This window comes from Dama dama, chromosome 25 (assembly GCF_033118175.1).
Source record: "Dama dama isolate Ldn47 chromosome 25, ASM3311817v1, whole genome shotgun sequence".
NCBI lineage: Eukaryota > Metazoa > Chordata > Mammalia > Artiodactyla > Cervidae > Dama > Dama dama.
The window spans coordinates 68,274,738-68,302,571 of record NC_083705.1 but is presented as its reverse complement, the minus strand read 5'-3'; the positions used below and the strand labels follow the sequence as shown (position 1 = coordinate 68,302,571).

The 27,834-nt window shown below is 39.6% G+C and overlaps 1 protein-coding gene across 1 annotated transcript in view; it reads left to right on the top strand.

The window, feature by feature from the left end:
* MARCHF6 (membrane associated ring-CH-type finger 6) overlaps positions 1–27,834 on the top strand; it is an 82,294-nt gene that overhangs the window by 16,878 nt on the left and 37,582 nt on the right. Inside the window, exons 2-9 of the mRNA XM_061129331.1 lie at positions 12,670–12,766; positions 13,548–13,621; positions 15,374–15,517; positions 19,771–19,843; positions 23,745–23,913; positions 25,402–25,591; positions 27,031–27,092; positions 27,729–27,761. Coding sequence (XP_060985314.1) covers positions 12,670–12,766; positions 13,548–13,621; positions 15,374–15,517; positions 19,771–19,843; positions 23,745–23,913; positions 25,402–25,591; positions 27,031–27,092; positions 27,729–27,761 — 842 coding nt within the window. The remainder of the gene's footprint in view (positions 1–12,669; positions 12,767–13,547; positions 13,622–15,373; positions 15,518–19,770; positions 19,844–23,744; positions 23,914–25,401; positions 25,592–27,030; positions 27,093–27,728; positions 27,762–27,834) is intronic.

The window sequence follows — 27,834 nt, the reverse complement described above, 5'->3', positions numbered from 1 at the left end:
AAACAGTCAGTGTTTGCCTTAAAGTGTTTTATAGCTAAGGCTTATCACCATTCTGGTTGATTTAGAGAAACAGTCTTTGCCTTTCCATTTAGGGAAATATTTATACAGAAAGTACACTTCAACAAAACTCATTTAGTCACAACTTTATCATGTGGGAAAAGACAAAGAATCAATACTACAGAAGAGATTTGTGACATTGTTTCTTGGATCAAATTCTTTTTAGAGTCATTTAGATTAAATGGTTTTAAATTAGATTTGGATTGTTGATGTCATAGAAATAGACCTTTAGGAGTGTTGATACGTATTGCTTAGATCTTATTCTGCTTTCTTTCCCTGATGAGGATATAGACAATGAAAGTTTGAACACATTTTTTTTGGCCTTGCCATGTGGCATGTGAAATTCTAGTTTCCTGACCAGGAATTGAATCCATGTCCCCTGCATTAGGAGCTCCAAACATAACCACTGGACTACCAGGGAAATCCCTTAACACATTTTTAAAAACATAATAACTAAAATAGGAAAATTGCTAACAAAAGTTTTCACATTTGTGTGTGTATATTAAATAAACCACATGCTAAGTCCTCCTACTAGAGAACTTCATGATAAAATTGGACTTGGTAGTGTTTAGTAAAATAAAAATTCAGCTATGATATTTCCAAATTGTGTGTTTAATCTTTGATTTATATAGTTTAAAAATTTAATTATATAAATTTCAAACTCTCACAAATAATCAATGTAGCAAGCCTTCATGCTGCCAGCATCTAGATTCAACAGATACAAGCATGGCTGACAATTGTTTTCTCTCAACTCTTTCCCTCTTGCTTTCCCACACTTCTACTGGATTGTTTTAAAGGAAATCCCAAATAGGATATCTTTTCATCAGTAAATGCTTATGTATTCTAAGAGATAATAACTTATTAAAAAAACCAACCATAATACCAATATCATTCGGCTTACTGTCTTTATCCTCCCAAGTTTTAAAAGGCCTGTCAAGGGGTTTCCCTGGCAGCCCAGTGGTTAAGACTCGACACTTCCTCTGCAGGGTGCACAAGTTCTATCCCTGGTTGGGGGACTAAGATCCCACATGCTGTTTAGTGCAGCCAAAAAATAAATAATTAAATAAAAATACCTGTCAATATTATTGCTATTAACATGAAGATTAATTAATTCTCTTTAGGATATCTCTGTAGTCCCTTTTGTCTTTGGATATAGCCTACTAGGGACGTATGATCATGTTATAAATTCTCTAAAATAATTATTTTCTGTGATTAAGCTTGATATACACAGGTTCATTTGTTTTTGGCTTATTTTCTACTTTGACTATTTGATTCCCACTTTTATTATTATGTAAAAGAGTTCCATGATTCTAAAACAAGATTGATTTAGAAGCCTAAATGTTCCCTTCTCTTTCCTTTTATATAATCAGTGGAGCTTGTGAAGTCCCTGATAAAATAATGATAATATTGTGTACGTGTGTATTTTGAGAGAGCCATAGTTACTGTCAATTTTACTGTGGGAAAAAAAATTATATTGGGCAGTGGTTCTCAAACATTTTTAGTCTCAGGATCCCTGTAAACGCTTCTGAAAGACTCAGAAGAACTTTTGTTTGCCATATAAGAAAATAAAAACATTTACAAATTTTTATTCACTTAAAACTCCCATTATGTGTTAATATACATTTTTTTTCCTTGAAAATAACCATATATTCCAAAGCCAGAACATTGGTGAGAAGAGTGGATTTGTTTTATGTTTGCATATCTTTTAAATGTTTGGTTTAGTGGGAAACAGCTGCATTCAAACAGTTGTGTCCTGTAGCCTCTGGAAACCGCCACTGTACACTGACAAGACAGTGAGAGAAGACTCTTAGTGTTAGAACGGAGATAGTTTTGACCTTGCAGGGCCCCGGTGAGTCCCAATTCTGTACTGTAGACTGTTGAGCAGAGCTCTGGGGCTTGATTTAGATTTGTTGTGCTTGCTTAGTTTTGTGTTCCTTGGTTTGTCCTTTAGAAGGGTGGAATCTTCTGAAAATCAGTGTCTGGATCTAATGGAGATCCGGTCTTCCCAATCGTGCTCAACTCCAGCCCCGCCTGTCCCTTGCGGCCGTCCTGTGGAGTGTGGGGAACTGTGGTGCCCCGGGCGGATGGGCGCACCCCACAGTCTCCGCGTCCGGAGCCCCAGGAACCTCAGTGTGCATATCTAAGAGGAGCCAGGCTGGCCGTCAACTGTTTGCCCGCTCCTTGGTGGTGGTCCGCGTGTTACATCCCTGCGTCCCGCTGGCCGAGTGTGCCAACAAAGGCTCTCCCTGGCCCAACCCCAGTCCTTCGCCGCATGACTGTCGGCTGCCAGTCACCATGTTTCTGCGCCGCTTCCCTCTGCCCCGTGTCCTGCCTGCCACGCTGTCTCTGCTGCGCCCTACTTCTTGCCCCCGGGGCCGCTTGGGAGCTGGTGGGGAGACAGGAAGAGGTGGAACTACTTGCCCTGTGACTGCACCTGCCCGCCCACAGTTGAACTCAAACTCCCCATAAGTGGGGGATCCCGCAGTGGCATACGCCTGTCTCTTAAGTTAATCCACAGAGGTCTAGGCGCTTCTGGCTGGTACCCCGACATAGCAAATGACTTTGAGTGCAGGTTTGGCTCCTACCTGCAGAACCGTGGTCATTCTAGAACTCATCCATGCCCATGGGCATCCGCAACTCAGCTCTCATGATTCTAGGTCACCAGGAGTGCATGTCCTGTGGCCCTGTTAAGTTGTTGTGGCGACCTGGGCTACTGGGAATTGGGTGATGGGGAACCCAGATTTGGCTCCATAGAGGAAGCCTGGTAATGGACTACCCCATCCAAGGGGTAGCAGACTTGTTACTTGTGACCCAAGGGTGGGGAGGCAGTGATGAAAAACAGCACTGGTCTCTGGAGATCTGGTAGTTGGAATGAGTCCACTTAAAATCCTTTCAGGCGGATCCATTGCATGGCAAGTCTAGTACCTGCAGCCAAGGTGATGGTGGTTTAGTTGCTAAGTCGTGTCTGACTCTTGTGACCCTGTGGACTGTACCAGGCTCCTCTGTCCCTGGGATTCTCCAGGCAAGAATACTGGAGTGGACTGTCATTTCTTTCTCTAGGGGGTCTTTGCGACCCAGGAATTGAACCTGGGTCTTTTGCATTGCAGGCAGATTGTTTACCGACTGACCCATGAGGGAAGCAGCCGAGGTAATATCCAGCTTCAATGGGCAGGGTGTTGAGTTCGGTGCAGTTAAAATACTGTGTGATCTACCGCACGGGTTGACGGATGGGGAGCCTCTGCCCCTATCCCCATGTCCTGCTTCTCCTCACCCTCCTGGCTCCTAAGCTAGTTTTCCTGGGCTGAAGTGAGGGAGCTGCCTGCCCACTGCCGCTGGAAATCACGGCACAGGACTGTGGTTTTGTTTTGTGTTGGAACTTTGCGGAGGCCGATTAGACAAGAAGGCTGGGACGTTCCTACTGCACCGCTGGAGCTCAAAGTCTTAGATCGATGCAAAACGGACCGGAGTGAATGCTGTTGCCATGGATGTTTTTATTAATCAAGGATGAAGGTGAAAAAGGGAGGTTTGAAGAGATTCTGATCCCATGTTCTCTCCATAAACGATGCTGACTGCCAGAGTTATTTCCGGTAATGTGCCGGTAGCTTACTGAAAGCAAAGTCCTTCCGATGATGGTAGCTGCAAAGTCTGGTTCTAGAGAATTTAAAGATGCAGTAGTGCAATCTATGCTTAATTTGATACAATTCGGATAACTCGACAGCGACTCCATGGGAATCAGGATTGACAATTTTGGTAGATTTTTCCTGGGTGGTGGTGAGTTGTGAGTTTCTGTGTTGCTGGAGTGATTTGTCTGGTTTAGAGATAACAGAGAGACTAGTGTGCTAACCATAGGTTACCCTGAGCGCTTGATAGCCTTAACTTTGACAAATATTGCTTAGCCGCCCAATTTTGAGCAGTCACAGTTCTGTGATGCTCTTAAGTGGCCGGAACCGTACCACACTGCTCAGCGTGTGTGCTTCCGGTCGGATGGGTGCTGGAGGCTCATTATTAAATCCGTTAGACAGAGGCTCTGGGTTGCAGCTGTTACTCGTTAGTGAGGAACTTACTGTAAGAGTAGATGAGAAGCTTGCGTCAAGTCCCTGCCCCATGTCCACACTGCCTGTTGCCCCTCACTTTCCCACCTTGGGGTTGGTATTTGGCCTTGGTGGTTCGCTGAGAAGCCGTTCTAACTGAGAGGCAATACCAGGTTTTGGTAGGTGGTCCTGCGAAAGGACCACATTAATGAACGAGCGAGCTTGATGGCATGCTTTCAGTCCTCTGCATGTCACCCGCCACGCCAGGCAGACTGACCTTTAGACCCACTTAGGGCAGGAACTTGAGGAGGAGCTGCTGCCCTCTGGCTGCAGACCCGTAGCCCTGCGCTCCCGTAGTTTCTGCTTAAGGCGGCGTCTGACTTGTTTCTCTCTGGCCTTCCTGGTCTTGGGGGGGCCCCCTCCACGCCCTGATTGTGTGTGTGTGTGTCTGTTATAGTGTCTCCCTCTAGTGGAGGGTTGTCCCCATGGCCGCTCACTGCTGTTTCTGTAAGTCCTGAGATACGTTTTTGTGAAGTTTAAGCTTAGGGCTGGACTTAGAACTTTAAATTGTTGGCAGAGGAATGGTGATTGATTTTTGCTTATTTCTATCTATAGTCTGTTAGTTAGGAGAGTGTGCAGTTTTAGAGCTTCCCTGGTGGCTCAGACGGTAAAGAATCCGCCTGCAGTGCAGGAGACCTGGGTTCGATCCTGGAGTCAGTAAGATCCCCTGGAGAAGGGCGTGGCAACACACTCCAGTATTCTTTTTTTTTTCTTTTTTTCTTTTTTAATTTAATTTTTTTTTTTTTATTAGTTGGAGGCCAATCACTTCACAACATTTCAGTGGGTTTTGTCATACATTGATATGAATCAGCCATGGATTTACATGTATTCCCCATCCCAATCCCCCCTCCCACCTCCCTCTCCACCCGATTCCTCTGGGTCTTCCCAGTGCACCAGGCCGGAGCACTTGTCTCATGCATCCCACCTGGGCTGGTGATCTGTTTCACCAAAGATAGTATACATGCTGTTCTTTTGAAATATCCCACCCTCACATTCTACCTCAGAGTTCAAAAGTCTGTTCTGTATTTCTGTGTCTCTTTTTCTGTTTTGCATATAGGGTAATCGTTACCATCTTTCTAAATTCCATATATATGTGTTAGTAGGCTGTAATGTTCTTTATCTTTCTGGCTTACTTCACTCTGTATAAGGGGCTCCAGCTTCATCCATCTCATTAGGACTGGTTCAAATGAATTCTTTTTAATGGCTGAGTAATATTCCACGGTGTATATGTACCACAGCTTCCTTATCCATTCGTCTGCTGATGGGCATCTAGGTTGCTTCCATGTCCTGGCTATTATAAACAGTGCTGCGATGAACATTGGGGTGCACGTGTCTCTTTCAGATCTGGTTTCCTCAGTGTGTATGCCCAGAAGTGGGATTGCTGGGTCATATGGCAGTTCTATTTCCAGTTTTTAAAGAAGTCTCCACACTGTTTTCCATAGCGGCTGTACTAGTTTGCATTCCCAACAACAGTGTAAGAGGGTTCCCTTTTCTCCACACCCTCTCCAGCATTTATTGCTTGTAGACTTTTGGATAGCAGCCATCCTGACTGGCGTGTAATGGTACCTCATTGTGGTTTTGATTTGCATTTCTCTAATAATGAGTGATGTTGAACATGTTTTCATGTGTTTGTTAGCCATCTGTATGTCTTCTTTGGAGAAATGTCTGTTTAGTTCTTTGGCCCATTTTTTGATTGGGTCATTTATTTTTCTGGAATTGAGCTTCAGGAGTTGCTTGTATATTTTTGAGATTAATCCTTTGTCTGTTTCTTCATTTGCTATTATTTTCTCCCAATCTGAGGGCTGTCTTTTCACCTTACTTATAGTTTCCTTTGTAGTGCAAAAGCTTTTAAGTTTCATTAGGTCCCATTTGTTTAGTTTTGCTTTTATTTCCAATATTCTGGGAGGTGGGTCATAGAGGATCTTGCTGTGATTTATGTCAGAGAGTGTTTTGCCTATGTTCTCCTCTAGGAGTTTTATAGTTTCTGGTCTTACATTTAGATCTTTAATCCATTTTGAGTTTATTTTTGTGTATGGTGTTAGAAAGTGTTCTAGTTTCATTCTTTTACAAGTGGTTGACCAGTTTTCCCAGCACCACTTGTTAAAGAGGTTGTCTTTTTTCCATTGTATATCCTTGCCTCCTTTGTCAAAGATAAGGTGTCCATAGGTTCGTGGATTTATCTCTGGGCTTTCTATTCTGTTCCATTGATCTATATTTCTGTCTTTGTGCCAGTACCATACTGTCTTGATGACTGTGGCTTTGTAGTAGAGTCTGAAGTCAGGCAGATTGATTCCTCCAGTTCCATTCTTCTTTCTCAAGATTACTTTGGCTATTCGAGGTTTTTTGTATTTCCATACAAATTGTGAAATTCTTTGGTCTAGTTCTGTGAAAAATACCGTTGGTAGCTTGATAGGGATTGCATTGAATCTATAGACTGCTTTGGGTAGAATAGCCATTTTGACAATATTGATTCTTCCAATCCATGAACACGGTATGTTTCTCCATCTGTTTGTGTCCTCTTTGATTTCTTTCATCAGTGTTTTATAGTTTTCTATGTATAGGTCTTTTGTTTCTTTAGGTAGATATACTCCTAAGTATTTTATTCTTTTTGTTGCAATGGTGAATGGTATTGTTTCCTTAATTTCTCTTTCTGTTTTTTCATTGTTAGTATATAGGAATGCAAGGGATTTCTGTGTGTTAATTTTATATCCTGCAACTTTACTATATTCACTGATTAGCTCTAGTAATTTTCTGGTAGAGTCTTTAGGGTTTTCTATGTAGAGGATCATGTCATCTGCAAACAGTGAGAGTTTCACTTCTTCTTTTCCTATCTGGATTCCTTTTACTTCTTTTTCTGCTCTGATTGCTGTGGCCAAAACTTCCAACACTATGTTGAATAGTAGTGGTGAGAGTGGGCATCCTTGTCTTGTTCCTGATTTCAGGGGAAATGCTTTCAATTTTTCACCATTGAGGGTGATGCTTGCTGTGGGTTTGTCATATATAGCTTTTATTATGTTGAGGTATGCTTCTTCTATTCCTGCTTTTTGGAGAGTTTTAATCATAAATGAGTGTTGAATTTTGTCAAAGGCTTTCTCTGCATCTATTGAGATAATCATATGGTTTTTATCTTCCAATTTGTTAATGTGGTGTATTACATTGATTGATTTGTGGATATTAAAGAATCCTTGCATTCCTGGGATAAAGCCCACTTGGTCATGGTGTATGATTTTTTTAATATGTTGTTGGATTCTGTTTGCTAGAATTTTGTTAAGGATTTTTGCATCTATGTTCATCAGTGATATTGGCCTGTAGTTTTCTTTTTTTGTGGCATCTTTGTCTGGTTTTGGAATTAGGGTGATGGTGGCCTCATGGAATGAGTTTGGAAGCTTACCTTCATCTGCAATTTTCAGGAAGAGTTTGAGTAAGATAGGTGTTAGCTCTTCTCTAAATTTTTGGTAGAATTCAGCTGTGAAGCCATCTGGTCCTGGGCTTTTGTTTGCTGGAAGATTTTTAATTACAGTTTCGATTTCCTTGCCTGTGATGGGTCTGTTAAGATCTTCTATTTCTTCCTGGTTCAGTTTTGGAAAGTTATACTTTTCTAAGAATTTGTCCATTTCATCCAAGTTGTCCATTTTATTGGCATAGAGCTGCTGGTCGTAGTCTCTTATGATCCTTTGTATTTCAGTGTTGTCTGTTGTGATCTCTCCATTTTCATTTCTAATTTTGTTAATTTGGTTCTTCTCTCTTTGTTTCTTAATGAGTCTTGCTAATGGTTTGTCAATTTTGTTTATTTTTTCAAAAAACCAGCTTTTAGCTTTGTTGATTTTTGCTATGGTCTCTTTAGTTTCTTTTGCATTTATTTCTGCCCTGATTTTTAAGATTTCTTTCCTTCTGCTAACCCTGGGGTTCTTCATTTCTTCTTTCTCTAATTGCTTTAGGTGTAGAGTTAGGTTATTTATTTGTTTTTTTTCTTGTTTCTTGATGTAATCCTGTAATGCTATGAACCTTCCCCTTAGCACTGCTTTTACAGTGTCCCATAGGTTTTGGGTTGTTGTGTTTTCATTTTCATTCATTTCTATACATATTTTGATTTCTTTTTTGATTTCTTCTATGATTTGTTGGTTATTCAGAAGCGTGTTATTTAGCTTCCATATGTTTGAAGTTTTAACAATTTTTTTCCTGTAATTGAGATCTAATCTTACTGCACTGTGGTCAGAAAAGATGACTGGAATGATTTCAATTTTTTTGAATTTTCCCAGACCAGATTTATGGCCCAGGATGTGATCTATTCTGGAGAATGTTCCGTGTGCACTTGAGAAAAAGGTGAAGTTGATTGTTTTGGGGTGAAATGTCCTATAAGATATCAGTTAGGTCTAGCTGGTCCATTGTGTCATTTAAGGTTTGTGTTTCCTTGTTAATTTTCTGTTTAGTTGATCTATCCATAGTTGTGAGTGGGGTATTAAAGTCTCCCACTATTATTGTGTTACTATTAATTTCCTCTTTCATACTCGTTAGTGTTTGCCGTATATATTGCGGTGCTCCTATGTTGGGTGCATATATACTTATAATTGTTATATCTTCTTCTTTGATTGATCTTTTGATCATTATGTAGTGTCCTTCTTTGTCTCTTTTCACATCCTTTATTTGAAAGTCTATTTTATCTGAGTATTGCGACTGCTGCTTTCTTTTGGTCTCCGTTTGCATGAAATATTTTTTTCCAGCCCTTGACTTTTAGTCTGTATGTGTCTCTTGTTTTGAGGTGGGTCTCTTGTAGACAGCATATATAGGGGTCTTGTTTTTGTATCCATTCAGCCAATCTTTGTCTTTTGGTTGGGGCATTCAACCCATTTACATTTAGGGTAATTATTGATAGGTGTGGTCCCGTTGCCATTTACTTTGTTGTTTTGGGTTCACGTTTATACAACCTTTCTGCATTTCCTGTCTAGAGAAGATCCTTTAGCATTTGTTGAAGAGCTGGTTTGGTGGTGCTGAATTCTCTCAGCTTTTGCTTGTCTGTAAAGCTTTTGAATTCTCCTTCATATTTGAATGAGATCCTTGCTGGATACAGTAATCTAGGTTGTAGGTTATTCTCTTTCATTACTTTCAGTACGTCCTGCCATTCCCTTCTGGTCTGGAGGGTTTCTATTGATAGATCAGCTGTTATCCTTATGGGGATCCCTTTGTGTGTTATTTGTTGTTTTTCCCTTGCTGCTTTTAAGATTTGTTCTTTGTGTTTGGTCTTTGTTAATTTGATTAATATGTGTCTTGGGGTGTTTCGCCTTGGGTTTATCCTGTTTGGGACTCTCTGGGTTTCTTGGACTTGGGTGGCTATTTCTTTCCCCATTTTAGGGAAGTTTTCAGCTATTATCTCCTCGAGTATTTTCTCATGGCCTTTCTTTTTGTCTTCTTCTTCTGGAACTCCTATGATTCGAATGTTGGGGTGTTTCACAGTGTCCCAGAGGTCCCTGAGGTTGTCCTCATTTCTTTTGATCCTTTTTTCTTTTTTCCTCTCTGCTTCATTTATTTCCACCATTTTATCTTCTACCTCACTTATCCTATCTTCTGCCTCCGTTATTCTACTCTTGGTTCCCTCCAAAGTGTTTTTGATCTCATTCATTGCATTATTCATTTTTAATTGACTCTTTTTTATTTCTTCCAGGTCTTTATTAAACATTTCTTGTATCTTTTCAATCTTTGTTTCCAGGCTATTTATCTGTAACTCCATTTTGTTTTCAAGATTTTGGATCATTTTTATTATCATTATTCTAAATTCTTTTTCAGGTAGATTCCCTATCTCCTCCTCTTTTGTTTGACTTGGTGGGCATTTTTCATGTTCCTTTATCTGTTGGGTATTTCTTTGCCTTTTCATCTTGTTTAGATTGCTGTATCTGGAGTGGGCTTTCTGTATTCTGGAGGTCTGTGGTTCCTTTTTATTGTGGAGGATTAACCCAGTGGGTGGGGTTAGACGATTGGCTTGTCAAGGTTTCCTGGTTAGGGAAGCTTGCGTCAGTGTTTTGGTGCGTGGAATTTGATTTCTTCTCTTTGGAGAGCAATGGAGTGCCCAGTAATGAGTTTTGAGATGGGTCTATGTGTCAGGTGTGACCTTGGGCAGCCTGTATGTTGATGTTCAGGGCTATGTTCCTGCGTTGCTGGAGAATTTGCGTGGTATGTCTTGCTCTAAAACTTATTGGCTCTTGGGTGGTGGTTGGTTTCAGTGTAGGTATGAAGGCTTTTGGACAGTCTCTTATTACTTAAAGTTCCATGTAGTCAGGAGTTTTCTGGTGTTCTCAGGTTTTGGGCTTAAGTCTCCTGCCTCTGGATTTCAGTTTTATTCTTCCTGTAGTCTCAGGACTTCTCCAACTATACAGCCCTGATAAGAAAACTTCTAGGTTAATGGCTAAAAGATTCTCCCCTGTTAGGGACACCCAGAGAGGTTCACAGAGTTACATGAAGAAGAGGAGAGGGAGGAGGGAGATAGAGATGAGCAGGAGGAGAAAAAGGGGGACTCAAGAGGAGAGAGGCAGATCTACGCAGCTGTCTGTTCCCAGAGTGTTCTCCGTAGCCCAGTCACCTACAAAGATCCACAGAATTGGATTGGGAAGATAAGGGGAAAGGAGAAAATAGAGGTGTTCTGAGGTAGAAAACAGAGAGTCAAGATTGGGAGAGAATAATCTTCGGTTTAAAAATAGGGCTTCTCTTCTTTTTTAATTTTTCCGTAAGGTTATAGTGTATTGAAAATGAAAATTAAGGAGTAGTAGAGGAGTACTAGAGGACTTTAAAAGAAATAAGAGAAAAAGAAAAATAGAAAATAGAAGAGAAAAAGGAAAGAAAAAAAAAGAAGAAAAAAGAAAAAAAAAATTTTTTTTCCCTAATTAAAAAAATCGTAAAAATCTATGGAAATGAAAGTTAAGGAGTAATGGGGGAGTAATAGGGGATTTTAAAGGAAAATAAAAGAGAAAAAAGAAAAAAAAAAGTAAAATTATATCTAGGAGTTTCTCTGGAGCTGTTGCGGTCAATGTGGGTTTGGCTCAGTTTCAGATAGCTCCTCGAGCCAGCTTACGCTTCTCGATATCTACAGGCCCCTTCCGGTGTAGTCGGTGTTTTCTAGAGGGATTTTAATCTGTTGCACCAGTCCCTTCTGAAGCGGTTCCCTTTGTTTATTTGGCTTCTGTTTGCCGGTCTCTTCAGAGCCTCATTTCCGCCCTGACACAGGCGGGCGGAGGTGGACTCTTATTCAGGTAGCTAGTTCCGTCGCTCTGCGGGGAGGGGCTGACGCTGCGGGGACAGGCTTGCGCCGCGGGGACGGGCTGGCGCTGCCAGGAGGGGCTGACGCCGCTTTCTCCGTCTGCGCTGCTCAGGCTCCCGGCTGTTCTATATGGAGCGCGCCCCGCGCTGCACGAGGTTCCAGCCCTCGGGTGTTCCACAAAAGCGCGGAACGAAAAGCTGCGCCTGCTCTCTGTGCCTTCCCCGTCAGAGCGGTCCAGGCAGCCAGGGGCTTGGTGGGCAAACTTTCCCCAGGTGTGGCGCGCGCCCACTCCCTTCCACGGACCCAGTCTCAGTTTCCGCTGGCGCCAGTCGGGTGCGCGCGCCTTCTGCCCTCCGCGTCCCCAGCCCCAGCCCCCGCCCGCGCCGGTCGGGTGCCTGCGCCCTGTGTCTCGCCGCGACCTTCCCCTCCCCCCTGCCTCCCGCCTCCGGCGGGGCTGGGTCGGTCCGCAGCCTGCGAGCTCTTCTCTGGATTTTCTTGGTCTCTTTGTTCTGCCAACGGCCGGCAGTGTGTTCGGGCCGGTTTATTTTCTCTCTCTCTTTTGGTCTCCCACAGTTCAAGTTGGCAACTCACAGAAGCTCCCTCCGATTGTCCTCAGGGCACTCAGGCCCGGACCCTACCCCAAGCAATGCCGCCTAAGACTTCCCGGGACGGATCTCCATCCTTAGCTCTTTTGTCTCACTTTTTATCTTTTATATTTTGTCCTACCTCCTTTCGAAGACAGTGGGCTGCTTTTCTGGGCGCCTGATGACCTCAGCTAGCGATCAGAAGTTGTTTTGCGAAGTTTGCTCTGCGTTCAGTTATTCTTTTGATGAATTTGTAGGAGAGAAAGTGGTCTCCCCGTCCTACTCCTCCGCCATCTTGGCTCCTCCCCTCCTAGTATTCTTGCCTGGAGAATTCCATGGACAGAGGAGCCTGGAGGGCTGTAGTCTGTTGGGTCGCAAAGAGGTGGCATGACTGAACGACTAAGCACCATGCAGTTTTAAAGAAAACCACTGTTTTTGTCATTTTCAATTTTTATTTATTTATAGAACTCTCATACAGAGGAACAATTGACCTTTTTATATGATAGGGATATTAAGTTTCAGATATATTTGGTTATCATCTTGATCACCCTTTTTAGTTCTTCATGATGTTGATTGATGTTTTATGTAGTGACAGAGTCTTACTTTGACAAGCAATATTTTAGCTTTTGGTGGTCTATTAATTTTTTATAAGTTACAACCAAAATAATTCAATTTTTTTTTTCATTAATAGACATATGTAGAGTGTGTCGGTCAGAAGGAACACCTGAGAAACCTCTTTATCACCCTTGTGTATGTACTGGCAGTATTAAGTTTATCCATCAAGAATGGTGAGTCGTCCTTCTGGAAAATTTTTGCCTGAGCTTCACTTGTCATCTGTATAAATAAGGGGAACTGTTTCAATGACTTTTTCTGTAACTAGATATTTAAAATTTTTTTTACTGTGTTTGGAGATTATCCATATTCCTTATTACCATGCCATGTCATTTTGGTATATTGTCTTTTGCCCATTTGTTTGTTTCTACCGTGGAGAGCTTATATGTTCATGGGGAGTGTTATGGTTTTCTGGTTTTGCTTAGGATGGTTATAGCTTACATTGGAAATGCTTTGTCTCGGAATACTCAGTGCTTCTATACATTTTAGCTCATTTAATCCTTACAACAGAACTGCGAGGTGGAGTATTCCTGTTACTCACATGAGGAAACTGAAGCAGAGAAAGGTTACGTTCTCGGTGGCCTTGCCGCTGATTAGCGACAGGCCTGGCCACCAGGCAGCAGTGTTAGCAGACCAGTGTTAGAACTGACGCTGATGCTGGGAGATTCTTTTTATATTCAGTTATCTTTGAGGAGATTACAGTTTACATTAATTAATTGTTCAGTTTAATCTAAGCTGATTTTTAATAGTAGAAATACGTGTTTTTTAATCTGTATTTGTTATAATTCTGTACTCTTCAAGGGCATCAGTGATAAAAAAAAATTAAAGATACTCTGAATTTAAAATGTAAAAGTTCTGTGATATGTAAAACTTTAGTAAAGCAATATTAGTTTTCAGTGAAACATTAAAATTTTATTGTCATAAATACTATACTTATGAACATGTTTGTAATTGCAGCTTAGTTCAGTGGCTGAAACACAGTCGAAAAGAATACTGTGAATTATGCAAGCACAGATTTGCTTTCACACCAAGTAAGTTCTTCAGAAGTTTTCACTGCATTTCTAGGTTATAACTAGCTACATAAAGGTGTTTAAACAGTTTTAAAGCAACTATGTTTGATTTGTTTTTGATAGTAATAGAAAGTATTGCTATAGCATTTTGGAAAGCATTTTTTAAAACTACATGTTAACTTTTAACATAACGCATGTGTGATTTAATTTGCGAGATATTTTTTCTTTCTTTTTTATATTTTAGATGAGTTCAAACACATACAAAGGTATAATGAACCTATGTGTATCCATCACTCAGTTGCATCCATTTTCAACCCATAGCCCTTACATGTCGTCCCCTGTGCTCTTTAACAGCAAACATTTACTGTTTCATAGATTCTGTGGATCCGGAATCTGGACCCACCTTTGCTGGGTGTCTCTGGCTCAGCATCTCTCACACATTTGTGTCAGTCTGTCAGCTGGAGCCCCGGTGTCATCTGAAGGCTTGGCTGGGAGCTGTGGGCTGCGGGCTTTTCCGGAGTCGCTCAGGGGTTTGTGAGGGTCCGTCCCCTGCAGGCAGTTTCCTGGGGGCCTCTCTCGGTTGCACGTGGGCTTCTCTGGTGGTTCCCTGTGCTCTTGTTCCCACGTCTCCACCCTTATTACAGAAAACCCTATTTAGGATTTCTTTGTACATATTTTAGCATGTACCTCCAAGACAAGGGTTCTTTTAAAAAAAAAAATACAGCTATAATACCATTATTTACCCAGAAAAGTGAGTAACTAATGGTGTCTTAAATTTGTCAAATATCCCATCCCTATTAAAATTTGGGATTTATTTTTGAGGTAAAGTTGTGTTGGTTGTAATAATAACGACAAATATGTAATTCACTTTTTAAAAACAGGACTTTTTAAGCTCAGTATTTTGTAAGCCTATGGTAAATATTTTGTAGATCTTTAGGATTCCAATTATATTTTATAAGTCCTTTTTCTGTTGATTTATACTTAATATTATGTGCCTTATAAATAAGTAGATGTTCATACTGGCAAGGTATCAAGAATTTGAAGCCTATTTTCATTCTGGGATCCTAGTACATTGCTTTTTCTTCTTCTGCACCCTCCCCCAAAGCTTTTTATGCTTTTGTGTTTAAGTATCTTGAACTGCTGAGTGTAAATTCTGTAAATTAGTGTTAATTTTGTTTTTATATAATTAGTTTATATGATTAAAATCATAACAGTTTACCATTTGAATGTTGATTGTGCCAAAATGGGAGGGGGCAGTGGCTGACAGACCTCAGCAGGCTGTTTGCTCCCGTAGGAAGTACTTCTGTTGCAGATTCTTGTGCACTGTGAGTGCTGCTGCTGAGGCTAGTATTGGGGGAGGGTTCTTTCTTGAGGACCTCTGTCAGCTTCACCTTTTGCTCCTGTATGCTTTATGTGATGTTTGATAATTCTGGAAACTAGTTGGTTATATTGTTTGAGTGCTGAAATGTGTGTGAGTTAGCCTTGCATAAAGTTCCTGGCTCTTGAGTGAGAGGGTGTGTACATCTCTTGAATCTTTTTTCCTGCTCAGAGGCCTATTTTGTTGGCTTTTATATTTATGTGATTTGCTCTCATAAATGACTTCTGGGTAAATGTAGTATTACATTGTAACTATTTGAATTATTTTTCATATAGGACAAAATACTTAAGTGCAATGCAAAGGTCGACAGTTAGATAGTTCTATATGCCTACACAGTAACCTATTTTTGAATCTTCATGAAGTTGTGTGAACTTTTTCCTTTCCACCCATTACAGTTTATTCCCCAGATATGCCTTCGCGGCTTCCAATCCAGGACATATTTGCTGGACTGGTTACAAGTATTGGCACTGCAATACGATATTGGTTTCATTATACACTTGTGGCCTTTGCATGGTTGGGAGTTGTTCCTCTTACAGCATGTGAGTATTCATTTCCCTGTGGCTGGAGTTGTTTAAATATTACACAACTGTTTAATATTATAAAGTATTTTTGGTCAATGATGTTTATTAGATATTATAATGTTGTATATTAGGAAAGCCTCATTTGGAACATGTTATTTACCTGAATGAAAAACGATTTTTTAACAACTGAGCTTCTTAAATGAATGTGGGAAAGAAACACAGCATACAGAGGCTAATAATGAAAGTTCATGAGAGAATTGAAAAAGCAAAATCAAAGCATAATTGAAAGGAAATTGAATTTTACTGAAGTTTATCAGAAGTTTGAAGTTTATTAGAGCTTTCAAAGATGGCAAAAGATGTATTCTTTTGAGATTTTTTTTAAAATCCCCCTTTAAAAAACACATCCCCAATGTTCCTGAAGAATTGGGAAGTGTATTTTTCAGCTATAGGAGTACCTCTGAGAAATTGGTATACTAACTCTTAGTTGATTCTCTCTAGGTTCTTTGTGTTCTTAAAGACATGGAGAGGATTCAGTAGTATGTGTGCCAGAGTATGTAGGTAGGATTCTTTAGAGTTAGATGCAAACAAAATTTTTACGTAAATGTGATTAATATCCTCATATCTTCTTAAATAAGCTTGATGAGTTATGAAAATTTTATGAGAATAGCAGAATAGGTACTATTCACATGAAGAATGAATTAGTGAGCTAGAAGATTGAGCAAAGAAGTTCACTAGGATGTGACTCAGAGACAAGAAGTTGTAAGTATGAGGGAAAAAATTGAGAGATGGAGGCCACATCCAGTTGTTTCAGTATCTGACTAGTAACTAATACCAGAAGGTGAAAGAGAGCGAGCTGACTCTGATAAGGGAAAAAGGCAAAGCTAGGCACATTCTAAAGTTTTCCAGTGCTGAATAGGGCAGTGTATAGATATTAAGCTTTCAGATTATCCTACAAAGTAATGAGAGTCAGGCTGGCTGAATGTTAGAAGACAGCTGAAGCTTCAAAATTTGACAAAACTTTTGAACCTAAAATCTTATACACATAAATTATTCTTAGATAGAAGGACAAATGCAGACTTTTCAATAGAGGCAAGGAGTTGGAAAGTTTACTACTTCAAATTATTTATGAAATAGTGTTTGAAAACATTTTACTAAAGAGAGCAAGGAATCAAAAAGAAAGGTGTGATTTACAAAGAAAACCAAGTACTTCTTATAGCTAAATTATAATTGTTGTTAATATACAATAATTGGAGTAGGAAATGGCTGCCCACTCCAGTATTCCTGCCTCAAAAATTCCATGGACGGAGGAGCCTGCTGGCTACAGTCCATGGGGTTGCAAAGAGTTGGACATGACTGAGCATGCATGCTCTACAGTTTTTTAGGTGTCAGTCTGAAACTAAAATTCTAGGTGATCTGCACATGAAAGAACCTTGTGAGGGGGGGATAGAAATGAGAACTTTTTAGGTTGTTTGCCTTTCTTGTGGGGAAACTATAGATGCTTTAGACAAAACAAGAAAATACAGTGCAAATATACATTAAAAATACAGGCATAGCTAAGTAGGAGTCCAGAACTAGCAAAGGTGATTAAGAGTAGGGTGCCGCCACTGTTCAGGGGAGGAAAGATGGTCATTTCAGTAAACAGTATAGCATCAGCCGGTTGGGCATATGGAAAAAAACGAACCACACCATCACCTCCCACCTGACCCAAGTGAGTTTTAGATAGATCATAAGTCTGATTGTGAACATTAAAATTAAAAAATTTCTAAAAGATAATATGTTAGAACAACCGTAAAAGAATGAGAAATTTGACTTAATTAAAGTTAAGGTTTTTCATTCATGCTCAGATACCCTTAAGAGAGAAAGGCAAGCTACAGAGTGAGAGAAGGTATCTGCAGTTCACATATCTAACAAAGGACTTGTATCCAGGATATATGCAAGGATATTTAATAAAAGAAGTATTAAATCTAAGAGAAAGAGAAAGGCAGACAAGCCAATTAAAACGTGGACAGCAGATGTGAACAGGTGTTTCTGGAAAGAAGATTAAATAGCCAGTAAGCACATGAAAAGATGCTCAGTATCATTAGTCATCAGGGGAAGGCACAAGAAGGTACTCTGCAGAATCAGCAGAATGGCTGAAGTTTAGGAAAAAAGATAGTGCCAAATGCTTTTTATTAGGATGTGGATCATCTGAAACATGTATTCATCAGTAGTGATGAATATAAATATTGTGTAACCATCTTGGAAAGCTGTTTGGCATTATCTATCAGTGGTTAATATTTGAAATACATTATGACCCAGCAGTTCTATTTCTGGGAATGTTGATTACAGGAATATTCACAGGACACTGGTATATAGTAGTGTGATGACTGCAGTTCTGCAGACAGCAGTCTAAAACTGGAGCCAACCAGGTGGCAGTAGAATGGACGCTGCGTGCTCACCCCTGTGATGGGGTTCCGCACGGTGATGACGGAAGGGCTGGCTCTCTGACGTGGGGTAACATGGGTGAGCTTCACTTCCTTGAGAGAAAGAAGCCAGCCACGAGAGTATAAACTGTATGACTGCCTTTATGTGACGTTTTAAAATAGGCAAGCTGATCTGCAGTAATAGCAGAATAGTGGTTACCTTGTGCTGGCAATACTGACTGGGAAGCGGCTTAAAGGAGCCTTCTGGAGAGCTAGAAATGTGGGGAATCTTATCTGGGTGGCAGTTACTTGGATATATAGTGATGTAAAAATTCACACAGATACACCTAAGATTTATGTGAATTTTACCTTAATAAAAAAGTAACAAAACTTAAAGGTAACCACTCGGAGAATAGAAGTAAGATGGTGAGTTTTTACCCTAGGGAGTAGGAATAGGAGACAGCGAATAAAATTTGAAGTCCAACAAAGGACAGGAAAGACAAGAAGGGACGACAGAGAAAGAGGAGTAAAAGTGATCACAATAGCTGTGATAACTGTGTACATATGAAAGTGTTCCACTATGAGAAAGAAGTACAAAACAGCCGGGGCTGTTGTTAGAGAGGTTTGTTAGCTGACAAAACACAGGAACAGTATTCTACCAGCCAGATGTAACACTTTAAATGAGGAAAAGCATTTTATTTCATATTAATAAAAGAAAACTTAACACTTTTTATGCATCAGCAAACAGGACTTAGAATGTAAAACATTCACAGTGATAGTGAAAAACTAACACACTTCTCTGAAATCAGTAGATCAAATAATCAAAAGTTAAGTAAGGACTTTGAGGATTTAAGTAACAGGTAACAAGCTTGCTTTCTGTTCTGACTTGTTTACACATACACTCACACACAATTAAAATCTATGTCATACTTCTTTCTTTAAGTTAGCAATGTACCCATGACTGTCTTCATGTAGGAAGGTGTTGAACTGCCCTATTTTTAAGCACTCTAGTAAGGAGGCCTTTAATTTATGAATCTATTTTCTTATTTACAGACGATTGGCCTTCTGTCAGTTTTACTTTGCTATAAACATACTTGCTTTGAATATTTTATACACAGATGTAAGCAAATTGAAATACGGAAAACCTTTTCCTATCTTTCTATTTTGACTTGACATTTGAAAACAGCCATTGAAGTTACTGTAAATTTTTGGTACAAGGCTATAGAGGATGCTTCAACTAACACACAAGTACTGGTTTGAAAGAAAACCTCAACTTCTGGGCCCCATTTCCAAATCTATTCCTGCCTATTCTGGTAAGAGGATAGGGAATGGCTATATATTGGCCCTTACTTCATATTTTCCCTTCGTGGGCAGGTTGAAGATTTTGTCCTTTTGAAGACCCTTGAATTTGTGTTTTTAAAAAATTGGTTGTTAGTTTGCTCTTCATAGCATTGAAGCATGTACTCTACTGAAAAGTCCTTTTAATTTCAAAAAGCATGTACCCCCAAAACTTCATTTTCATGAGCAGACTCAATGAATTTTGGAATTCTAGGTTAAAAAAAATTCTCTGTATTATAATTTTGGAGATCTTTTCTGGATTCCTCCCCACCTTTTTTTCAAACATCTATGCTTATTCAGTAAACACAAGTAAGTCAATCTAGAGAGAATCTAAACTTTAAACATTATTGTGTAATACTTACTCTTTACTATCACTATTTTTAATGCTTTTTTTTTTTAGTTTAGTATTTTGAGACTCAGACTTGCAAAGACTATTTATTTCAGTGGCATTCGCACTTCACTGCTGTTTAACCGAATGCCTGTGTGAGTTTTGATGAGAGCTGTGACTGCTGTCGTGCCCTTTCTTGGCAGGCCGCATCTACAAGTGCTTGTTTACTGGCTCTGTGAGCTCCCTCCTGACATTGCCACTGGACATGCTGTCCACGTGAGTATCGAGCCTCATGGCGGCGGGAGGCCGCACCCTGGGAACGGTGCTCGTCTTTGCTTCCACATGCTTGGGTTTGTTGTGATTTGAAAAGTCCTTCTATTCCTCTTACCTATTCTAACAGCTATAGGGGAAGCAACTGATACATGTAAATGCTGTTTTAAAACATACCATCTTAAAGGAGTATTTGGTAATGGTGGGAAAGCTAGTTAAATGAGCTGTCACATTTAACATTTAAATGAGCTGTCAGCGAGAAAATGTGTTATTTCATGTAGATGCTGAGAGTTCCTTTAAACGTGTTTTAAACAACACAGGCATTTGAAGTCAGATATCTTTTTTAAATGTTTTTTGTGATTGTTAGGATATTGACTCTAAAAACTTGTTGACTGTAGCTTTATTTTATTTTAATCTGACATGAAGCTTTATAATTGCAGTTTCTTGGGAAAGACATGTGACTATATTTTTATTATTGATGTTAAAATTAGAAATGCTGTGAATGATTAGCTGTATCAAGATCATTAGAATATTAAGCTTGCAAAAGATTGGACCTCTGTTTGCTAAATCTTCTTTTGTACCCAGCTGACCTTAGGTTTCTGATCCCTATTCAGTAAAGGCAAAGAACAATGTAAGGCTGTCTTTTAGAATAGAGGCATTCAGATTATATTATGAAAACAAGCCAAATGACAACAGAAGAGTGCAGGAGAGTATGTTTCATTTCTGATCAAGAAATCAAGTCTCTGCATCATTATTTTGAATTATGGTTGAAAATACGTAGAAACATTAGATATGTCAGCAACTTGGGTTTCCTACTTGCTGGTTTTACCTTTTTGGATAGAACAGGCAAGTTATTTATTTCTGTTTCTTTGGCAGTATAGGAAACAGAAAAGGTTTTGAACTTTATTCACATTAGAACAGCTTCTGAAGTAATGTTTGTAAGTAGACAGGAATCTTGGAAATAGGGCATTAATGGCTGTGGCCATGATAAAAAGGAGAAGCAGTGATTTGACACACTTGAGAATTTAGAAATAGTGTAATAATATGACCTTTTGTATGAAAATACTAACCTGTGAAGTGATTCAGTGGAAATAAATATGACAGCATTCCTATATCTGTACATCAGATTTTATCTCAGCCATCCAGAACACAATTTTAGTATGGAGGCAAGGAAAATCAATCTTAAATGGCTGAAGTGTCATTCATTATGTCTCTGTATTTATGACATAACTCACCTCTGGCTTTCCTTTAGAAATTGTATAGTAAAGAAAAGCTCATGTTAGAAGTATCAAGGGAGGTCAGAAAAAAGCTAAAAGTGATGGAAGTTACATTTTAACATCTATGAAATAATAAAATAATTGTTTCAAACAGGGTGGTCTTGTTCCATTTAGTTTGAGGCTGAGTTGTATTTATCATTGTAGCTTTTGAGAGAACAGTGTAGCAGCCAGCCAGTATCCCGGTTGTTTAGAAAAGATGACTTGAGGTCCTGTGTGTGCTGTTCAGTAAAGTGGGGTGTATTCCTTCTTTTATGATTTCTATTTTGAGTGGCAAAATATGTTAATATTTACCAAAGCTTAAATTGGGAGGCTTGGGCTTTGTGAAAAACCGGGTGCTTATGGAAACCACCATGTCAGTGAAATTTAAGGATTTTGGTCTCAGGGCAGTATTCTACTTGCCTACCACCTTTACTGCTTGTTGGTGGGACCGTTAAACATCTGGTTGTTTGGCTGGTGTGATCATTTAGGTAGTGCACTGAGATTGTAACAGGAGGAGCCCTGGCCCTGGAATAGAGTTGCAACTTTTTGGTGACCTTGGGCAAATCATTGGACAGTTCTGAACCCTTATTTCCTTATCAGACAAAATTCACATTAAGTTTTTACATGTTTTTGTGAATTTAATCTTCGAACAGCCCACTCTTCAAAGTGGGCTGCACTCCACTCCCTGAGGCACATTCAGAGATTAAATTCACAAATATATGTGAAAACCATGTGTGAATTTTGAGCACTGTGTTAATCAGTAGCACAGTTACCACCAAACTCAGAGCTTCTGGAAGCCTTAGGTTGGCAGACTCCCCTTTTCACGCCAGCCTGATTGGTTAGGGCCACGCCTGAATTGCCTTCTTGAGCTTCCTCACTGACACCGGAAAATGCTAGAGGCTCAATGGGGATTGTCAAAAGAAGTTGTAAGCGTGGGTAGATTTTATAATCTCATGCTGCCTTTTAGAATTTGAGGAATTGAACCAGTTTTTCTGAAAGCACTTACAATTAGATCACTTATTTTTTCTGAGTGATGTTTCATTTTTCTCTATAGAATATATTTTCTGAAAGTTTACTTAAAATTTCTTAATACCTTAGTAGGCACTACATATTCCATAGCTGAGGTCTTCAACATCTCAAGGCCCAGTCTGTCAGTTAACTATTACTACAAAACATGCTGTCTCCAAAACTTAGTGCCAAAACAACAAGCATTTTGATTCGCTCATAATTCCAGGGGTTAACAGTTTGGGTTGGGCTCAGCTGATCGGTTTACCTGTTAGACTTGCCTCAGTTATGCCTGTGTGTCATTGGGGTGGGATGGTCTAAGGTAAGGTACCTTGGTTCTTCCATGTGACTTCTCTTCCAGAAGGCTAGTGGGGCTACTTTACATGGTGGTCTCAGGGCAGACTTCTAAAAGGGTGAGGATGGAAGCTTGAAAGCTCTTTTCTAGGCTTTGGAACTCAGGAATTCTCACTTATGGTCCAGATGGTTCCCAAACCAGCCCAGAATTAAGGTGTGAGGGAAAAGGAGAGGATTCTACCAGGAGTCTGTCACTGTTAAAAGTCTGCGGTGACTGGTTGCTGTTCTTACTACTGGTGACAAGGCAGGAGTCAAGAGAGGTCCCCGCCTATCAAAATTTTAATGGTCTGGAAGGTTGCCTAACCAGGGGGGGTGGTGATTATCATTCCTCTTTCTATTAAGATATATTTCAGATAGTATCTGAGGACCACATTATTTCAGTTTGGAGCTTAAAGGCCGAGGTCTCCCAAATTGACCCTTCCATAAGTCTCCATGAAGGGAAAAATGTCATTTTGTTAGGGTAGTGAATTTTCCAAAGGCTCCCAAAATTCTTGAGTTACCTTTGAATTATTTTAAAAATCAGACATAGACCAGGGAAGGATATGCTCCTTCAGAGAAGAAAAGAACAAAGACGTGTTCAGTAGTGTAATACTCTTGTATTGTCATGTGAATTGTACATATCTGTCAGAATTTGTTGAGAAGCTAATATACTTTTAGTATATTTGCAGTTTAGCATCAAAATTCAGTCTGCTCTCTAAATGAGGCATTGGTAAAGCTTATCACAGGCTTCTTGCCTCACATGTTGTATACTGTGCGTCTCTCAACCTTCCTGTTGGACCTTACTAGAGGCTCCTCTTTTTGATTTGCTGATTCTGTTCATTTTCATGGGTTTAAGTATGAGCCAACCAAATTGGTTAAACTTGTGTATAAAATAAGGATAAGGAAATTCTTAGTAAGTGTTGGGCAGAGTCATTTATCTTTAGTAAATTCATGCATTGTCAATACCTTTGTCAAATATTTGACTACTTTTATTTTTTGCTTGCTGCCTTCCTTTTTCTCAGTCATCCTCAAAGAGAGGCTGGCTAGCTGGTTTATGTAGTTCTGATGTTATTCTTTGCCTTCTATAATATAAACATATATAATACAAATATATAAATATATTTGACCCTCTTATAGATAAAGTGCTACCATCCTCAGAAATAACTCTTTTTGAGAGACTGATTTTCACCAAAAAGTTACCACTTTTCTGGCTGTTCTTTCTAGATTTTTGTATAAAGTGAATGTTGTTACCTTTGGTTTCTTAACTTGAAGTGTTCTTTGGAGTAATTCTATATACCTTTTTTATAAAACAGGGACAACTTGTTGGCGGATTGTTTGCAGGGTTGTTTTGTGGTGACATGCACACTGTGCGCGTTCATCAGCCTGGTGTGGCTACGAGAGCAAATCGTCCATGGGGGAGCCCCAATATGGCTGGAGCACGCCGCTCCGCCCTTCAATGCTGCTGGGCATCACCAGAATGAGGTAAACCCCTGCGTCCCTGAGTTCATGTGATCTGGGTGGGACATAAGAATTATTGTTCCCCTCCAGGATCCAAACCCTTGACTCCCATGTCCCTCATTGCGAAGCAGGACAATGACAAGGTTTGGGAGAAATTAAGGGAGACGTGAAAAATCAGAAGCGTGTGGCTGTGACTTTGCCTGTTAGTTTCCTGGTGAGACTAGGAGCAGTGTCAGGTTGTGTACCAAGTGCGCCTTCACTCGCTTCGCCTGGGCTAACCGCTGCCTGGAAGTTAACACCCAGATCTCCTGCATGTCCTTTTGATGTGCTCCTTAACATTAAGGAGGCCCCTTGCCCTCTTTGTTCATTAGTTTCTTCATGTGTAAAACAACTCACCTTTGTCTTGGTAGAAACATTACCAAAAGTAGAAAAAAAGGAATATTGTTGATAACAGTCTTGTACAATTTTACTTTTTCTTAATGGGAGATGGCATGCAAGATCAAGAGCATTTGCTTGAGGCATTAAGAAGAGGACGGTATGATAAATGATTTTTAGTATCTTGTTTACTGAGAAACTACAGGGCTAAAGATGTAAAAGAGACAAAAACTGACACATACAAAAACAATTTGCACTTTGTAAAATTTTTATTATGAAAAAATTGACTATAAAATTAACTCTATAAATAGTTAACAACAGTTTTTCATTTAAGTACCTTAGCTTTTTCTCATGTTAGGATTGATTTCATCAAATTCCGCCATACCCTTTTCCTACAGATTTAAGGATACAGCTGCTTTGAAAACTACACGTATGAAAAAATGGGACTATAAAGCAGGCATGCTTTTCCTAACCTAGTGTTAATACTTCATCATTGTATCTCATATTTGAAGCATTGACCACAGTTCTCTTAGAGTCTTTGTTACCTTTATAGAAGTTCAGTGTTTTAATTAACTGCAGCTGGGTCTTTGTTGCATTTGGTGGGTTGCAGAATTCAGAAGGAGGCAGAGAAGTGAGTGTGTGGGAACTGACGACGTTTCTGTGGAGAGGCTTAACCTGCAGTTCAGACATGAGAAATCTTTCCTCAGGTGTTAACTGATGACAGAAGTTATATATCAGTATGTGTGTAAACAAGCAAGTAGAGTGCATAAATACATTTTCATCCCTGAAGTGATCAGTAAAAACAAGAGATTGCCTTATAAAGAAGGATTATGAAATGATGTATTCAAAATAGCCAAATTTGTTCATGTATTTTCTATAATGCTTTGTGAAATGTTAATCTCTAAATTATACCAAATGAACGTGTATACTGTTAAGTGAGTTTGTATTCTTATATTACCGAGTTGGTCCAAACTCAGATATATTAGAAGAGATGCCCTTGAGATCTGATTTTTTGGAATTTTAGTAGAGTTTTTGTCTGTTTGCTAGTTTTGTTTTTTTAGAAAGGATGGTGCAGTTTGGAAATACAGCAAAACTGAGACAAGTTAGCCAAATTTCTGGTCTGTTCTGTCATTTTAGGCTCCAGCTGGAGGAAATGGTGCTGAAAATGTTGCCCCTGAGCAGCCTGCTAACCCCCCAGCGGAGAATGCGGTGGTAGGGGAAAACCCTGATGCCCAGGATGAGCAGGCGGAGGAGGAGGAGGAGGAGAACGAGGAGGAAGATGACGCAGGCGGGGAGGATGCAGCCGACGCCAACAACGGGGCGCAGGGTAATGGCTGTGGCCTGTCCCCACCCTTCCACCACGACCATGAGTCCATCCCCACTCCCCAGGGGAGGGCTGCAGTTTTCAAACCTTCATGGGTTTGAAGTTCTGTTTCTAACCTGATTTTACTTATTTTAGCAGACTTGCATTTATGGGCATTCATAAGCATGACATTCTTTTTAGCTATGAAGCAGGGCATGTTTTGTGTTTTAAGATTCTTCACACAGGACTTTTTATAGGATGGATAGGAAGAAGTTACTTGTAAGTTGGAGTAGATACTATATTTTTAAAAAAGGAATTTACTACTATTTTATCTTATTTCTTTGCCATCTTTATTGAGTCAGTGCAACTTCTCTTATTAAAGAAAAATTCTTGAAGTGTATTCTGCAGGCCAGACATCACCCAGAGAAACTCATTTTCTGGCAGTATGTAAAAATTCTAGAATGTAAAAGAATGTCCGAGACTAGCCCACCAGTCAGCTGTCAATAGTTCACCATGTTCTTTTCTCTCTCTGGCCCCAGAGGCTTCCTGTCAAGCGCTGCACTGTCTCTGGGCCCACTTAGCATTGCTGAGTGTTCCCTCTGCACCAGGCACGCAGACACCAGGTCCTTGCCTTCCTGGAATTTCTGGTCTAGTGATGAAGTAGAAATATCCAAGTGAGGAAGTCTGTTACTACACAGTGTGATAAATGTGCAGCTTGCTCTGAGGGTGCTCCTGAGGAGAGACCTGTTTGAAATAATTCCCTGGGTAGCTGAGAGCAAGTGATACCTGAGCTGTGGCTTGAAGGATGAGGGGAAGCCAGTTGTATAGTGGGAGCAAGGGGCCTTTGGAGGGAGAGGTGGGTGTATGTTCAGAAGCTCTGAGAGTGCAGCTTCAGTGCCCCAGTGACGACCCTGGTTTCCGTCTGTTGTCTCATGCAGTGGGTCCTGCCTGGACCCTCTTCCCTTCCTGTTCCACACAGTGTTTGTACTGATCTCTTGCCCTTAAAATCTGTCAGTGATTTCCCCATTACACTAAAGAACAAAATAAAATCCAGGCTTCACTTCCCTTTTGTATCAATAAGATTCTATCCACATCTGTCTTTCGTAAACATCCTCTACCACCCTCCTCCTCACCCATAGAGTTCTAGTTGCCTGGGTTCTTCACTTTTCTCAAATTCTTGATGCAGAGCTGTTGAATTCCTCTATTTCACATAATCCTATTTATGTCCTTTCTAGCACTATGTCACAGTCTGGAATCATCTAATTTATTTTGTATGTTGTGTTTATGTTAGGCAATTTTTAATTGCCTAACTCAGTATGGAAAAATTTTAACTTTGATTTAGCCTGTTTTAACTGTTGTGTTTAACAACAGTTATAAAACACTGTTAAACACAACTTAAAAGAAAATGTTTTATTATTTATTAAACTCACATTCCAGAAGTAATATTTAAATTATATTTCCAGATGACATGAACTGGAATGCTTTAGAATGGGACCGAGCCGCAGAAGAGCTTACGTGGGAGCGAGTAAGACGTCTGTCTATTAAGTGTCCTAGTGTTTTAATTCTAATGTGTGTCTTAAAGTTGGCCGTATTTAGATGGATACGCTGATTTTACAGTTACATTTGATGGAGACAGTTACCAGAACTTCAGTTTCTAGAGGAAATTAAGTGATACACTGTTTGTGATGAAAATATTACAAATACTATGATAAAGATCTATTAATGCCTTTTCCACCTTTTGGTACAAACCTTGTTTCACTTATGAAATTTGTACCTTGAAATTGTGGACTTTTGAAAATGAGGTAACAATTTAAATATAAGTATTATTCTGATATTTCAGTTAACAAAACAGTACAGTGTATCATGAAATCTTGTGACTGGCTCCATATCTAATGTAAGAATAAAAATCCAAGATGGAATTTTTTTTAACTTTATATAATTTTGATTAAAAGGACATCCAAAATATAAAACTCCTATGATAAGTTTTTCAGTCTCTGAAAATGATAGGCTGTTTTGGAAAGTAGTGGGTAAATATTATGTTTAAAGATATTGAGAGGAAAATGAGCTTTTTTCATAAATAAATAAAATTTAATAAAATTTATTTTCATAAATAGATAAAAATCCTATTGAATCTTGGTTTAATGCTTATTATTTATTTTAGATGCTAGGACTTGATGGATCACTAGTTTTTCTAGTAAGTAAAGCTAATCTTTTTTAATAATAGAATTGTAACTTTGTCTTAGTGATTCAGTGATCTCAAATTTACA